The following is a 17,576-nucleotide window of genomic DNA, read 5'->3' as shown; positions in this document are numbered from 1 at the left end:
AAACAACAAACCTTTTCACACGTAGGTCCAGTTTGCAATATGTAACTAGTACATAAACTAACACTGCCCTCTACTGATTGGAATGAATTATGATACATTGTTGATTTATTTTTGCTGCCCATTTCCTACAACTATTTGCAAGAGACAGAGACTGAACAATGGTATCAAAAGAAAAATACACCTCTTTCCAAGATTCTAAAGTAAATTTTAATAATAATCTAGATTGATTCTAGGAAGCAAAGAGAGACACAGCAAGTTGTGACTTCATTTTCTTCCACTCCAAGCTGCCACAGCTGCCAGCCTTTATCAACCCTTCTTAGTGCCTGGTTTGGTTTAAAATCAATTCACTAATAGGCAAAAAACCTTGCGGTTTAAGAATGTACCTATAGCCCACAGATATTTCTATCAAAATTTAAAAAGCAGGGAATTGGGCAGCTATAGCGAATGCACCAGGGGAATAGGAGATCTGACCTCCTCTCTGAGATATTGTACTGCCTTACAAATTTGTCAAAATGCAAACACAATTTGGGTTGGTCTTTCACAGTCCAATCCACTTGCCGTGTAGCTTGGAATAATTTGGTAACATGTGCCTCTGAGCATATGGTGAGTGGTGGCAAAAGCTACCATCTCCAAAGATGGAGAATTATATTTTTGTATGTTTGTTGGTGTTCTTCTTACTTTGCTTCTTTCCTGTGTTACTAATGTTTCTACAGAGAATCTAATCTAGAAAATTTTATTTCCCTCATTATTCATCCTAGAAATCTGTGTCAAATTTATTTTTATTAAATTCAAAGTCTTTTTATTGGTCAGTGTCATATGATAGTGAAGAAAGTCTTTTGGGTTTCAAATTGGAGGTTATCTTCTATTCCTATTTTGGGCGCATTAGCAGTTGAATCTGCAACTGCAATTTGATGTAAAATCAGATGGATTACAATATGTTGCTACTTCAGCAATGACTCTAGCTGTTAGAAGAAAGAGGATGCATGTTTTCAGCCTGCTATGTTTAAACCACTTCGTTTAAGGCAAGGTGCACAAGTTCAATTAAAAACATAGAGCACACCTAGAATTTTGCTAGAATATATTTCACCTCCCACTGTTTTATCTTGTGCAAATTGAGACACTCCTGATGTCCACTGAAGACTATTATGCAGTATAGTCAGTGCCATTATTCCACAATTATTTTTGGAGGTTTTTTAGTGTAACTTTTGCAAAGTGTTGCTGTACTTCACATATTCACAGAAATAGAAACAAAAGAAAATGATTTACTATAGGAAACCTCACTAAAATTGCAATGTAAATCAGACATATTTAAAGTGACCATCTGAACTATATCAACTGTCTTAACAACGTTGCTTCCTCCCTTCTAAAGCAAGATCAGCACAGCATATGTCTTGTTTCTATTATTTGGGCTGATTGCAGGTGTTGCCACCACTCACCATATACTCAGAGGCACGTTACCAAATTCTTCCAAGCTACACAGCAAGTGGATTGGACTATGAAAGACCAACCCAAATGGTGTTTGCATTTTGACAAATTTGTAAGGCAGTACAATATCTCAGAGAGGAGGTCAGATCTCCTACTCCCCTGGTGCATTCACTATAGCTGCCCAATTTCCCTGCTTTTTAAAGTTTGATAGAAATATCTGTGGGCTATAGGTACATTCTTAAATCACAGGGTTTTTTGCCTATTACAGGCATACCCCGCTTAACGTTGTTTCACTTAACGTCACCTCGCTATAACGTACATGCTCCATACGTCCCCATACCCCGCTTAACGTTCGTGTGCTTTGCAATAACGTACACTTTATTGGCATGACGCCGCTGCCATCTAGTGGTGATTGCGTGCAGTACAAGTGAAGACAATTGCTTCACTTAAAGTTTATTTTTGCTTAAAATATACTCTCCAGTCCCATTGCGAACGTTAAAGCGGGGTAGTGAATTTCCCTGCTTTTTATCCAGAATATAAGAAATGGGATCCTGTGCAAGTTTGCTGGGAGTGGATCGATTATTTGCATGCTTATTGAGTTCAGTGGGATTTACTCCCCTGCAATCATGCTAAGGATAGGTGAAACTGACCACAGGGGATGGGGAGGAGGAGGAAGGGGAGAAAGGGCAGAGGGGAGGAAGGGGATGGGAGCAGGCAGGAGGGGGAGGGAAGAAGGACAAGTTTGATCATTTGCATGTTTATTGAGTTCAGTGGGATTTACTCCCGTGCAATCATGCTTAGGATAGGTAAAACTGACCAGGGGGGAGGCAGGGCTGGAGTGGGCAGTGGAGGAGGAAGAAGGAAGAGGGGAGGGGAGGAGGAAGGGAGAGGAGAAGGAGGGGAAAGGCAGGTCTGATCATTTTCATGCTTATTGAGTTCAATGGGATTTACTCCTATGTAATCATGGTTAGGATAGGTAAAACTGACCATGGGGGAGGAGGGGGAGAGGAAAGGAGAAGGAGCGCACTGGAAGGGGCAAAGGAAGGGGGAGGGGAGGGCTGGTTTGATCATTTACATGCCTATAGAGTTCAATGGTATTTAATCCCATGCAATCATGCTTAAGATAGGTAAAGCCGACCATGGGAAGGAGAAAGGGGAGGTGGAGGAGAGAGAAGGGGAAGGAGGGAATTGAAAGGTGACTATTAAACCAGTCTGGCCACTGGAGCTCTCTCAGTGGAATAGGAGTCTCCTCTCAGCACCCTTCACAAACTACACTTCCCAGGATTCTTTGGGGGAAGCCATGACTGTCTCATGTGAAATCAAAGTCTGGTGTGGGTGTGGCCCGATTAGCCAAGCCAAGCAGCTGTGAGTCTGGCTTTTAGAACACTGACAGTTGGTTCTTACTGAGCATGCCTGACACTATCATTGTCGAGCCCCAGTTCCCTCAAGGGAACCAAGGGAGGGGGCTGGATGAGTTACAGATCCCTCAGTTAGAGCAAGGGGAAGAATCAGAGGGTGTAGACACTTTCAAGGATCATGGGGGAGGCTCTGTGCCAGTTCCCACGGATAGTTCTCCGACCAAAGAAGACTTCGCGCCACCTCCAGCCACCTCAACAGAGCCGTTGGAGGATGTCCTGAGGCGTGTGCCAACTCAACCCCCCGAGTTCCCCTCCTGAAACTTCAAACACATCCCCGCCTCCCGAAGCCGAGCCAGCACTTATCGAGACTGTATTGTCAGATGAGCCGGCAGAGACGCACACCCTTTTGCCCCATTCAAGACGTCACGAGAAGCATATCCAGAGGGAGGCTCCTCGAAGGAGTCAGAGATTACAGGCGAAGACCTTCCCTACTTAAACCAGCGCCCCCCTGACCTGGGTGCTGAGTCAACTTTTTTCACATGCTGCAGAATATGCTTAGGTAGCTTAGTTAGGGGCAGTAGTGAGTTAGCGTAGCAAGGTCTATGAAGCGCACTGCCTTTGATGTCTCAATTGCTCTAATAAAACAAGAATTAATTTCATCCTCATCTCCATCTCGTGAATCGCACTCTGGGCAGGACAATCATTGAGTTCAAGCCAAAATTAATTCTTAAATTAATTAAAAATGAGCAAGGCATTTTTTTAACTGTTAAACCGCAGAAGATGAAGGTCAGAGTATGGGGCAAGATCAGTAACAGGATTACAGGTTCTCTGTGAACATGGCTGATTTTTAATGAATTTCAACAGATTATGAGAACTCGTGACAGAAAAAAGTCCAAAAGGGCTCTGCATTTTTCTCTCTCTTTCTAGATTTTGAACTCTCTATTCTCTCTGACTGTTTTGTGTATCACCATGAAAATTTAGAGGGTTGTTAAGCAAGTGTTTCTGAGTTCAGGACTATAAATTTTGTAAGGTTTTGTTTTGAAATGAGTTTATGGGAAGCATCAGAATGGCATAGGGGGTATTTTCCATTTAACATTGCAGAATGTGAAAAATCCACACTGGCTATAGTATACAGCCACTCTTGTGGCTGTATAATCCTTTTCATTAGGATGCTCAAGGTTGCTAACAGAATTATCACTGCACAAAACAGTGAAAAATAACAGCAACATAAGGATCTGCATAAGGAAGATGATTGCTGATAGAAACCTGGGGTGCTAGATTTGACCACTATTTCTGCTTGTCACTTAAAGGTCTTGCAGAGGCAACAACAGTGATAGAAAAGTGAGCATGGGATAATGTCCTCCCCTCTGCAGCCAAATGGTGGTTTTCTGCAGCAGCAGCAGCTAATAGTAACAGAAAAATGGAGAGTTAGTTTTCTTACACCCTCCCCCTTTCCTGCTGTTAACAACTGGTGATCTTAGGTAGTAGTGGCTACACTTGGATTCTACTGCCTTCCATTTTAACACTTTGCAGTCTCAAACTAGTAGCCAAATTGTTAGTGTTCTGTTTGGACTACACCTGGAATCACCAGTGTGGCACCCACAGGTACCATTGTGCTTATCAGTACCTCCTGTGGCACCTGAGAAATGTCTCAGTATATATTCCCTAAAAAAAACTACAGTGTACCGATGTGGGAGGCATTCCCACACTTTTTGTGGCCGCACCTTTTTCTGTTCTTTTATATGTGGCAGCCATTTTGTGTCATGTCACACTCCCATGGCAGCCATTTTCTTATACCTTGCCCGCCAGCATAGGTTCATATTTATTTCATGAAAGTATTTGTAAGATAAGTTAATATGCACATAGTTAGCCTGTTTTCCACAGGTTTTTTTAGTTTATTTGTTTTCACACATTTCCCCCACAATCCAGTATTAAACTCTAGCAAGTCACTGTGTTGTATATTCAACACTACTGTTCAGACTTAAGCATTTGCTAAGATCTACCAGAGGCTATCTTAGCTGTGTACTCCACAGCTGAGGCCTGCTATATGGCAATGTATGGGTGACCCCTCAGCATTGGAACACCCTCCTCTCTGAGATATAGCTGGGGCCTACCCTTTTAAACATTCAAATCTGGCTGAGGACCTGGTTATTTGTCCAGGCTTTTGGTTAACTTTAGCACAGGTGTTGATGGTTATTTTAGCTGATTGTTAATTATAACATTTTTCTTATTATTAGTATGTGTATGATGTATCTAGATTAATTTTAATTTGTAACCTGCTCTGGAATTGCATTTGCAGTGAATAGCAGGTATAAAATCAGTCATCTCCATTTACCTTCTCTAATTGCCTAGGTAGGCAATTTAAAACCTAGGAACGTAGCCTCTACTGAAAAAGGTAGTGCTATTTTAATAGAAGTACTTTTCAGAATCAAACTTTTTTCTTTCTTTTTTTACACAAAGGGAAAAATACTTCACAAGGCAAACATATGCAGAGAAATAAGTTCTTTTTTATCTTGGCACAACAGCAAGGTTTCAAAAGCTTTCTAACAAACAGCAGACTGTAAATTGCTCTTAGGGGATTTGATAAGTTGAACACAAAGGAGTCATGCTTTATCAGTAATAGCACAACTTGTATTACCTATACTCTTGAGCACCAGATTCATTTTCAACCAAGGCCATAGCAACATATATTGTTTCTGTCAAGTGTGAAGATCTTGCAGAAGTTCTATCCAATAGTATTCAGGAGCAGATACAAGTTAATATGTTAATTTTCTTCTCACATGATTTGAATATCAAGCTATGCATAGGCATTACATTTTGTGCATAACTTTTAGTCCTGACAGAACATATTTTAATATTCACCAGAGACTTTGCTGAGTCACAGTTGTAAACAAATGCCTGGCAATTTCCAATTGGTGGGGGGAAAAGCCACTAAAAGTATCTAAAAAAAAAAGGCTTGGCTATTTGCAACAATTAAGCAGTAACATTTTACTAAGCAAAAGTAAAGACAAATTAAAAGGGGACAACTGAAATGCTGCTATTTAACCTATTATTCTGTGGACCTTTACATAACAAATAACAATAAATAATAGGTAATATTTACCTGGTGTTTTCAGAATTTTCAAAGCAATTCGTATATATGATCTTGCTATAATGCTTACAATTCTGCAAGATAGTCTGTCATTATTATTTAATAGAGAAAGGAAAAAGTGCAATAACGTTGACAGACATGATTCACTGAGCCTCTCCTACCAATGCTGTTGGTCGCACATGCCCACCCAGACTTATTGTATAGATTGACCCTTATCTGCAGAATTGTGCACTGACACAGAGAGAGGAAAGCCTTACCTAAGACTACCTAGCTAGTTCACTGCAGAGGCAAGATTCAAACCGGGGATGTCCTGATTTGTAATTCAATCTTGAAGGTACCACTTCTCATTAAAAGTCATAGTGCATGTGTATTTAGCCCTAGTAGCCCATCATTTTAGCCATTTAGTAGGAATAAAACATGCACTTCTTATGCAACTGTGTTGTTTTAAAACACAGATATGAGATCTACTAACAAATGCACCCCTTGCATGTACACACACACTACATCCTATCATTACAAGAACATATAGGGGTTCCAAGGAGAAAAACATTTAGAAACCATGAAGAGTTTTTTGACTGAATAGGCAATCATGTTTAGAGCAGAAAAGTAATCCACATAAAAAACTATTAAGATTTCAGAGTTAGTATACCTACCATCAGAAGCAAACACTGTCTGGATAATACCAGTCATGGCACAATTGCTATAACACAACATCACAAGCTTAGTATTTTCAGTTCTTGATTATGTGTTATCTGCAAATTCATCATCAGGACAATGAAACTACTGCATTCCAGTTGCAACGTTATGCTCAGCTATACACAGAATTAAGAGATTACATATAAACTACCTTGTTCTACACTTAAATCAATTCCAAGAGATACATGTCCAATTTTAAAATAGTCTACAAAGAAGATTCCACTCTCTTCCTATGCAATTTATTACACTGCTAAACTGATCCTGGAGTTATGATTTTTTTTCTTAATGTTTACATTAAATCTCCTTTCTGTAATTTAAACTCACTGTTTCTTATCCTGTGCTACCAGACAGACTAAACAATTTGTCTCCTTTTTCAAATATATGAACATTGTAACTATCTTCATTTCTTTAGAATAAATTAAATTTCATCAACATTTCATAATTTGATTTTTTTCTTCCTAAGCCTCCACAATCCTTGCATAGCTCTTCCACTTCCTTCACTAGCTTATCTATACTCTTCCTGAATCATATGATCCCCAAATGAACACTTCTTTAAAACATAAACACTTAAGGCAACCGTGAATAGATAAGCAGGTATCAATGTTTACACAAACATCAGATGAAATCAGTGATACCTTTGGGTTGTCTCCAACTAAGTCATGCCAGAATGGCCCCACTGAAATCAGTGGTTAGTTGTGTCATGGAATCACAGAATAGAGTAAGAGTTGGAAGGGGCCTATAAGGCCATCAAGTCCAACCCCCTGCTCAATGCAGGAATCCAAATCAAAGCATTCCCCACAGATGGCTCTCCAGCTGCCTCTTGAAGGTCTCCAGTGTTGAAGAGCCCACCACCTCTCTAGGTAATTGGTTCCATTGTCGTATGGCTCTAACAGTTAGGAAGTTTTTCCTGATGTTCAGTCGAAATCTGGCTTCCTCAAATTGAGCCCATTATTCCGTGTCCTGCACTCTGGGATGATCGAGAAGAGATCCTGGCTGTGTGACAACCTTTCATGTACTTGAAGAGTGCTATATCTCCCCTCAGTCTTCTCTTCTCCAGGCTAAACATGGCCAGTTCTTGCAGTCTCTCCTCATAGGGCTTTGTATTCAGTCCCCTGATCATCCTTATTGCCCTCCTCTGAACCTGTTCCAGTTTGTCTGCATCCTTCTTGAAGTGCAGAGACCAGAACTGGACACAGTACTCAAGATGAGGCCTAACCAGTGCTGAATAGAGGGGAACTAATACTTCACATGATTTGGAAACTATACTTCTGTTAATGCAGCCTAATATAGTATTTGGCTTTTTTGCAGCCACATCGCACTGTTGGCTCATATTCAACTTGTGATCAATGACAATTCCAAGATCCCTCTCACATGTTGTATTGCTGAGCCAAGTATCCTCGTTCTTTTAACTGTGCATTTGGTTTCTTTTTCCTAAGTGTAGAACTTTGCATTTATCCCTGTTGATTTTCATTTTGTTGTTTTCAGCCCAGTGCTCCAGCCTATCAAGGTCCCTTTGAATTTTGTTTCTGTCTTCCACCATATTAGCTATGCCCCCCAATTTAGTATCATCTGCAAATTTAATAAACATGCTCTGTACCTCCTCATCCAAGTCGTTAATAAAAATGTTGAAGGGCACTGGGCCCAGGACCAAGTCCTGTGGTACCCCACTCGTTACTTCTGCCCAGTTTAAGAAGGAACCATTGATAAGCACTCTTTGAGTATGATTCTGGAGCCAACGGTGGATCCACCTGATAGTTGTTCCATCCAGCCCACATTTAGCTAGCTTGCTAATCAAAATATCATGGGGCATTTGTCAAAAGCTTTGGTGAAGTAGAAATATATTATGTCCTCAGCATTCCCACAGTCTACAAGAGAGGTTACCTGATCAAAAAACGAGATAAGATTAGTTTGGCAGGATTTTTTCTTCATAAATCCAAGTTGGCTTCTAGTAATCACTGTATTGTTTTCAAGGTGCTTACAGATTGACTGCTTTATAATCTGCTCCAGAGTTTTTCCAGGGATTGATGTTAGGCTGACTGGTCTGTAGTTCCCCAGTTCCTCCTTGTTGCCCTTTTTGAAGATAGGAACATTAGCTCTCCTCCAGTCATCTGGCACGTCACCAGTCCTCCATGATTTCACAAAGATAACAGACAGTGGTTCTGAGAGTTCTTCAGCCAGTTCCTTCAATATTCTAGGATGCAGTTTATCGGGCCCTGCCGATTTGAACTCGTTCAAAGTGATTAGGTATGTCTTAGTCAGAGACAACCCTTTCATTGAAGATTAAATATTTTAACGACAACAAAATGTATAGCAGAGAAAAGTTTAAGTTTAAATGGATTTTTATTATATGCCATTAGATCTTATTCATGTTTATTCACTAAGGGTAGAGACACACTTACAGTTGTGCCAGTTCCAGTGCATTTCCATCTCTCTTATCTGAAAACAGGGGCACATGATGCTAGTCAAACTCTTCCACTTTTTACTTTAAAACCTAGTTAGGATCAGCTCCAGTGTTGTTGTTTTTAAATTCAGCTTCAGACAGATTTAGCAACTGATTGGTAGAACAACCTGTTGCCCCTCCAGGTGCCACTAATGGAAACACTTTGTTGTAGGCTCAGGCAGAGACAGTGATTGGCTCAACACTTTGCTGTGGGTGTCCTGAAACATCTGAAGTCAGCAGTGGGAAAGGGAGGTGTGTCCACCCGAAGGCAGTCACTTCAAAATGCAGCCAGAAAAAACATTCTCACTGCTTTTGAAGCCACTAGTGTGCCCACAGCCTAAATCCCACCTAATTCTCTCAACCTTATTCCCAGTAGATTGGTAATGTTTACAGCACAATCCTATACATTTCTAGTCTACTTTGAAAGAAGTCCTGTTGAGTTCAATGGGGCTTATACCCAGGTAAGTGAGGTTAGGATTATGGCCTTAATCAATTTAACTAACCTAACAGAAATATATTTAAAACCTTAATGTAAAAAGTGCCCTCAACAAGACAGCAGATTTTGTTTTAAATGTATTTATTCTTAATATGAGTACTTACAAAAAAATCACTAACAGGCAAAAAACCTTGCAGTTTAAGAAAGTACCTATAGCCAATAGATATTTCTATCAAATTTTAAAAAGCAAGGAAATTGGGCAGCTATAGTGAATGCACCAGGTGAGCAGGAGACCTGACCGCCTCTCTCTCTGTACTGCCCTTCAAATGTGTAAAAATGCAAACACAATTTGGGTTGGTCTTTCGCAGTCCAATCCACTTCCTGTGTAGCTTGGAAGAATTTGGTAACATGTGCCTCTGAGCATATGGTGAGTGGTGGCAACACCTGCCATCTCCAAAGATAATTCCATTTTTGTATGTTTGTCAGTGCTCTTCTTACTTTGCTTCTTTTCTGTGTTACTTCTTTTTACAGAGAAACTAACCTAGAAAATTATATTTTTCTCATTATTCATCCTAGAAATCTATGTCAAATTTAGTTTTGTTAATTTCAAAGGCTTTTTTATTGCTCAATGTCATGTGGTGGTGAAGACAGCCTTTTCTGTTTCAAACTGGAGGTTATGTTATATTTCTATTTTGGGTGCATTAACAGTGGAATCTGAAACTGCAGTTTGATGTAAAATCAGACTCATTACAGTATGTTGATACTTAAGCAATAAATATAGCTGTTTAAAAAACCAACTTGGCCTGACCAAGATGCATGTTTTCAGCCTGCTATGCTTAAACTACTCCACTTAAGGAAAGGTGAGCATGGTTAATTAAAAGCATACCTAGAATTTTGCTAGAATATATTTCACCTCCTACTGTTTTATCTTCTGCAAACTGAGACACTCCTCATGTCCACTAGAAACTATTCTGCAGAACAGCCACTGCCATTATTCCACAATTGTTTTTGGAGGGGTTTTTTAGTGTTGCAAAGTGTTGCTGTACTTCACATATTCACAGAAACAGAAGCAAAAGAAATGATTTACTATAGTAAACTTCACTAAAATTGCAAAGTAAATAAAACATATTTGAAGTGACTATCTGAACTATGTCAACTGTTTTAATATTGTTACTTCCACCCTCCTAAAACAAGATCAGCACAGCACATATCTTTTTTCTGTTATTTGGGCTGATTGCAGGTGGTGCCACCACTCACCATATGCTCAGAAGCACGTTACCAAATTCTTCCAAGCTCCACAGGAAGTGGACTGGACTGTGAAAGACCAACCCAAATTGTGTTTGCGGTTTGACAGATTTGTAGGGCAGTACAATATCTCAGAGAGGAGGTCAGTTCTCCTGCTCCCCTGGTGCATTCACTGGTGCATGTCTGGCTTTTAGAACACTGACAGTTGGTTCTTACTGAGCATGCTCAGATTTAGCATAGAGTTCAATGCTAAATTTGTTAAATTAATTAAAAATCAGCCACGCATTTATTTATTTTTTACTTTTAAACTGCAGAAGATGAACGTCAGAGTATGGGGCAAGGTCAGTAATAGGATTACGGGTACTCTGTGAACATGACTGATTTTTAATTAATTTTAACAGATTATGAGAACTCTAACAGAAAAAAGTCCAAAACAGGTCTGGTGTTTTTTTTTCTTTCTCTTTACACTTTGAACTCTCGATTCTCTGATTGTTTTGTGTATCACCATGAAAATTTAGAGGGTTGTTAAGCAAGTGTTTCTGAGTTCAGGACTGTAAGTTTTGTAAGGTTTTGTTTTGAAATAAACTTATGGAAAGCATCAGAATGGCATGGGGGTATTTTCAATTTAACATTGTGGAATGCGAAAAATCCATGCTGACTATAGTGTACAGCCACTCTCATGGCTGTATAATATGGATAGTAAATGATGCCTTAAAAGAGGCATTTTTCCCCACAATACAAAATGTCACTTCCAAGATAGTTGCTGATGAAACATGTATTTATTATTAAATTTATATCCCACCTTTCCTGCAATCAGGTCAAGGCAGCACATAAATACAGTTCTCCCCTTCCTTATTTTATCCTCATGACAACCCTGTTAGGTAGGCTCAGAGAGAGTGACTGGCCCAAGGTCACCCAGCAAGCAAAAAGACTAAGCTTTTTTCCTTCACACCTGTTGTTAACTCATATGTAAATATATGAATATTTAATCAATTGATTGATTAATAGATATATGATTACTCCAGGAAAAAGGGGCTTGGGTGTTTTTAGTTGCACTACAGTCCTGTTCCAAGATAAATGTGTATAGGATTCCAGTATAAGGACCAAACTACACACGAGGCAGGCGACAGGTGATCAAATACCACTTTTCTTTAAAACTTTAAAGCAGTTGTGGGAGGAGTGGTAGTAAGTCAATCTCTGTCATGAAAAAAACAGGTACCTTTAGTGCACCTCTTCTCTTCCCCCCCCCGAGCTAACAAATTTTGAAAAGGGGAATTTCTGTAAATTCCTCCATCGCATTAACAGCCACCTCCACGTGCTCTGAAGTAAGAGAAAAGATGTCAGAAGATCAGATCATGCACCATCCTTATGTGTAGTTTTGCTCTTTGAAAGGCTCTCTTTTAGAAACGTATAGAAACAATTGTCCTAGGAAATTCATATATTATCTAGGCAGAATAGTTCTGGCCCAGGAAAAACTATTTGTCAAAAATGTATCAACAGAAAATTTATCCCGGCGACATTCAAGCCACCAGAGCTGGAAGATTTTACAATACGTAGTGATTTACTGGCAGTCATAATTTACAGGCATGCTGGCATCAAGTCCTAGAGACAAAGAGGAATAAAGAGAGGTAAGAATTATTATGAACAAATTACAGTTGACTTTTTTACCCCTCTCCCTGTCTTTTGTATAACTAATACTCTAGATTCCACAGTTTATGTGCACTGTTGTGTGAAAAGGTATAATCTGATCTTCTACTCCAGCAGTACTTGTTGCATCTTGGAACTGCATTCTGACTACAGACATTCTTTGGCGGCAATGAAGTGTTGCCTTGTTTCCAGAGACGGGATGTTTACTAGCAGACAAAAACAAATAAGGGAGAGAACTGGGAAAGGAACAGCTATGCAAGTTATCTGCATCAAAACTAGCTTTATAAAGCATTTTCTAGTGCAATAGCACATTAAATTATTCCAAACGTATAACCTAAGTTGAAGGAAACCCCAGATATAATCTAGTCCATCAGGCAGGATAGGCTTTATCTATAGAATCAAGATGATAACATGGCTATCCGCTGTTAATCTTGAACACCAACATGATTATTGTGGCTTGAGCTTTTGTAAGCTAAACACTACTTTTCAGCTGTGTGGTGGACAGTAAATACTGCATATAAAAATACACTCACAGAAGTTTAAGGGATTTGTTTTACAAGTAAGAATAAAGCCAGGTCCATATTCTGAAAGCAGGAATTTAATGCACGGCTGAATCTAAAAAAAGTCTGTGCTGAAATATCAAGAATAGGGACCCACCTCCCTAGACTGCTTGTTCCATTGCCAGAATGCTCTTATGTAGCATGTGTAAGGGAAGATGTCTCTAAAGTCCATAGTATTATACAGCACTTCCGTTGTTCCAAAGGAAAAGCCCGCTGGTGGAAGAAAGGTGGGTCGTTATGTGTGAAGTAGGAAAAGGGAACAGAGTTACTGTATTATGTTTATAAAAGGACTGACATTACTAACCACAAAGTGGGGACAGAGAATGGAATATTCTCAGTGTGGAGTGATGATACAAGAGGAGCTCACGACAGAGCACCAGCAGCCATTCTGCCTTTCTTTGACCAGCCCTTTCAAGATTTGCTTCTGTGGTGTTACCACTATATTATTTGTTCTGTAACTGAAAGCAGACCATGGCACATTTATCCAGCCAGTATTTGACCTAACATATTTCCATTATACAAGGATATATCGCAGGGTGAATACCTGTATTGCAGCTACTGAACTTTTGCCCAGCATGGGGATGCCGTGATGAGTAAAACTTCACCTACTAACCATGGAAATACTGAGCATGATATAACTGCAAATTTTTATATGTTTATAATCGTTAACTATGTGCATGAAATGTGAAAACTCAAATTGAAAAAAGAGAAATGGATCAGTATTTGAAAAATATCATCTATTGAAATGTTCCCATTATGCAGGGGTAGTTGTTAATCTAACAACATAATACTGACAAACCATTCATTAGGGAATTCTGGCACATTTGTTCACATTCGTCACTGAGCCATGTAACTTCATTGCATCAGGAGATTTCTGACGAAACACTTAATGTCCTTTCATCAATTGGGAAAACCCTCTATTACCCCCAACTTGTACTAATACAGCCAGCATAGTTAAATGCTACATAGATATAACAACCCATAACAGTGATGAGCCTACACCTAGGAAACTTCACTGATTGCCTATACAACTAAATACATAGTACAGCTAGATTTGGTCTCCTCTCCAAACTTTTGTCACTTGTCCCACAAGACTACATAGCCTCTCTCTGAGCAAAGCTTACCTCAAACCTTCTGAGCCGACACTTCAAGTAACCAGGGTTATTACATTGCTAAGCTGTAGTGAGAGCCGGTGTGGTGTAGTGGTTAGTAGAGTGTTGGTGTAGGACCTGGGAGATTAGAGCTCAAATTTCCAGTCAACCATGAAGCTCACTGGGTGATCTGGGCCAGTCACTGCCTCCCAGTCTAACCTACCTCACAAGGTTGTTGTGGGTATTAAATGAGGACGGGAGAAACCATGTAAACCACCTTGAGTTCCTTGGAGGAAAAGAAGGATATAAATACAATAACTAAAGAGTGCAAAGCATCCTGTGGAGAAAGGTGCTATATACATGCCTTTGATATATATAAATAGAAGACAGGGCTCCTGCAGCTCTAATAGTTGTGTAAAACAGGCTTTGTTTCTTGCAGGGGTAGCTGCTTTTGTTTCAGAGGCGAAAAGTACAACTCCTTTCCCAAATGCTTTCTCCTGCTGCAACTTAGAGGCATATAAATGAACCCTGTCCGCATTTCACGGCGGGTCACCCTAACCTTCTACCGTGATGAGCGCCTTCTTTGTAAAAACAATCACGCGAATCGTTGAATCTCGTAACTCATAGGGAACTTGTTGCAAAAAGGGTTTTCTTCCCAACAGAAACTTAAAAATACATCCCCACCCTCAGTCATGCGCCCTGCTGCAGCTCTCTAAAAAAAGTGGGGTGGACTGTTGCCACCAATTCACACCAACTGAAGCGAGGCGAGGGGGGCTCTAGAACACTCGCGTGAGAGCGGGAATTGGCAAAGTCGACGCCAACTCTCTTCAAAGGGTCCGTGGAAGGAAGCGAGCGCAACGCAGCACCAACTTCACGCAGCAGGCTCAAGCTGGCCGGCGGCGCCCATAAGGGCTCATTCTCTCCCGCTAACTCACCCATGTCGCTTCGCTTAGCTTGACGCTCTGCTCCACACTGTCGTCCGGACAGAAAGGCTGCTCCTTGGAGCGCAGCTGCTCCCACAGTGACCCTCCAGCACTTTCCCCGAGAGCCACCCCCTCCCCTAGCTTCCCCCTAGCCCAGGCGTCAGCAAAGCGGAGGCGGGCCCAGAAACCCCTCCTCCACCGCCCCCCACCTGCCTCGTCCCACTGCGCCGAGAGACGCCAAGGCTTAGTCCCAGCCTTAATGTTTTAACCGCTGCAGTTCTTTTAGCTACATGGGACAGAACAGGACAGGGGATGTGCCACGTGCCTCTCCTTCACCACGGCTACAGTAATAACCACACCCAGCCTCTTTTCGCCATCCCCACATCTGAGAGTCACACTATACAAAAAGTTTTAAAAGCTTTTGAAAAAGCATGTTCGACGCTGCCCCTTTTATTTCGAAGAGAAAGCAGCCAATCAGCAGCAGCTACTGCTAGCAAAAAGGCTCCATCAAACAGCGGACAGTGAATAGCAATCTCTTCTCTCTTCCCCTGTCCTGCAGCACAGCCTGGACAAAGAAAAGAGGGACGGACTCCCCAACCAGGAAGGCCCGTTGAACGAACACACACATACGCCCCTCGCGACGTCTCAGCCTTTAAGTCAACCTTTCCCAACCAGGTGTCCTCCAGATATTTTGGATTAGAACTCCCATCAGCCCCAAGCATGGCCAATGATCGGGAAGGATGGGAGTTGTTCAAAACAGTTGGCGGGCACCAGCTTGGGGGAGGCAGCAAGAAAGGAAGAGAAAGCCGTGACTGCTCCTCTTTCTTACTGACCGTCTCTAGACCCTAAGAAGGGAAGAACTATGCCCAAGATGTTATGCAGAGAAGTAGCCACCTCTGCCTGCATGCTTACTCACACACCCTCTCCCTCCCTGGGTGGTGCAGCATAGAGAGCTGTTGCTAGAAGGTTCTGTCCGTTCATCTTCTGACTTGCTCACCTGCGTTCTTCTCCGATAGGATTCATCCCAGTGAACAAATCCTCCCTGCTACGTCTTCCAGAAATAGAGTGTGAGGGAGCAGATTCATTGGGCCCCCATCACCAAGTCACCTAAAGATAAACTGCAGGTAAACAAGAAGTGAGTGCTTGAATTGGCTACTACTTCCATGTCTAACTTTCTACACTGACTACCTACACACCATACTATACATGTAAAGCACATGACACACACACACACACCCGAATCCTGAGAACTGTAGTTAAGGGTGCTGGCAACTATAGCTCTGTGAGGGGTAAAGTACAGTTCCCAGGATTTGGTAAGGGGGGAGAAAGCAATGTGTTTTACATGAATGGTGTGTGTGAAGCCAGAGAGAGAGAGAGTGGGCAGAGCTGACTGCAGTATTCCTCCCGGCAGCACCATGAGCCCAATCTTCCCTGCTGTGCAGTAGAGGAGGTAGGACCAGCTGCTGCCTTTTATTTCTTGCATGCTGGTCCACCCACCCTCCAAAGAGGCATTGCTCAGAGGAGAAGGCACTCCCAGGGCTGGAGGTACCAGGGTGCTTCTTGACTGGAGATCCCCCACTTCTTTCCAGCCTCTGTTTTGTGGAAGGGAAAAGGAGAAGAGATTACTGTTTAGGGTTCACTGTTTGATTGGCTTTCCTCACCAGCAACAGTTGCTGCTCTCTTCCTAGCTGCAAATAGGCAAGCCTTGCCTGTTGGAGGAAGGGGGAGTCTGTCAACTGCAGCAGTGCCACCACCAGGGGTGACAAGCTTAGGGCAAAGCCAAATGGTGTTTACCCAGGGCCCTCCAAACCAGGATACAGGCCTATTGTTGATGCATGCTGTGGTTAGTTACTGCTGAAGGAAGAACGTTCTGCACATACTCAGAGACCATCTTTTTATTATTTTACCAACCTAATTCTATCTATGTTTACTCAGTTAGTCCCACTGACTTAAATATGTCATGTCCAGCTAAGTGGGTAGCAGCTCCAGTAGCTCTGAGGCTGTGTCCTGGTGAAACCGGGTCTGTAGTTGCCAGATCAAAGTGTTTCCATTAGCCATACCTGGAGGGGATCTCTTTGCAGATCAGCTGCAAATTTTGCAGCTGAATTTTAAAGAAAACCCTCACACTCAAGCAGCACCCACCAGGTTTTACAGTAAAAAAGGGTGGGGTTTGACTGGCGTCCTGTGCCCCCATTTTCAGAAGACAGAGGTGGCGACACACTGGAATTGGCAGAATAGTGATTATGTTTCTACTCCTGGTTGAAATTTGGTCTCTTGGCAGGCACAGCAACAAATTCCTTAAAGGTAGCCAGGTTAGCCTCTTGTAGCAAAAAGAACCAAGAGTCTAGTGGCAGCCAAATGTATGGTGGACTGTCACTGATAATCACCTACAGCTTACTCCTAAGCCTGTCTATTGCAAGGATCTACAGCCTAACATGAAAGACAATCCTTCCTTCTCACAGACTGTGGGTGGAAGGCCTGCCCTTGTTTACAAACAGCCCCCTAACCTGAGCAACTCACAACAGCAACACAGGAACTAGCCCCTGCAATAAAACTCCATGTTAACGTGGCCCCCTCCCCATATCTCTTAAAGCAAAATTATGTCAGCTACCCTATAAAGGACTGGGTTCATTCACCTGCACATCTTTAAACAAGATATATGTC

General features: G+C 41.6%; 2 protein-coding genes across 3 annotated transcripts in view; one reads left to right on the top strand and one right to left on the bottom strand.

Annotated features, from left to right (window-relative positions):
• GPM6A (glycoprotein M6A) overlaps nucleotides 1-15,572 on the bottom strand; it is a 318,969-nt gene extending 303,397 nt beyond the window's left edge. The window contains exon 1 of one of the 2 annotated variants that reach the window (XM_061583661.1): nucleotides 14,925-15,572. In XM_061583661.1, coding sequence (XP_061439645.1) covers nucleotides 14,925-14,928 — 4 coding nt within the window. In that variant the 5' untranslated portion in view covers nucleotides 14,929-15,572. The remainder of the gene's footprint in view (nucleotides 1-14,924) is intronic. The other variant, XM_061583662.1, reaches the window with a different exon arrangement.
• The window catches only part of WDR17 (WD repeat domain 17), a 114,318-nt gene continuing 111,891 nt past the window's right edge, over nucleotides 15,150-17,576 (top strand). The window contains exon 1 of the mRNA XM_061583651.1: nucleotides 15,150-16,036. The gene's annotated coding sequence lies outside the window, so the exon portion shown is untranslated. The remainder of the gene's footprint in view (nucleotides 16,037-17,576) is intronic.

Source organism: Rhineura floridana, chromosome 9, assembly GCF_030035675.1.
Source record: "Rhineura floridana isolate rRhiFlo1 chromosome 9, rRhiFlo1.hap2, whole genome shotgun sequence".
Classification (NCBI taxonomy): domain Eukaryota; kingdom Metazoa; phylum Chordata; class Lepidosauria; order Squamata; family Rhineuridae; genus Rhineura; species Rhineura floridana.
Note: the sequence above shows the minus strand (reverse complement) of the source record. Positions and strands in the feature narration are given on the sequence as shown.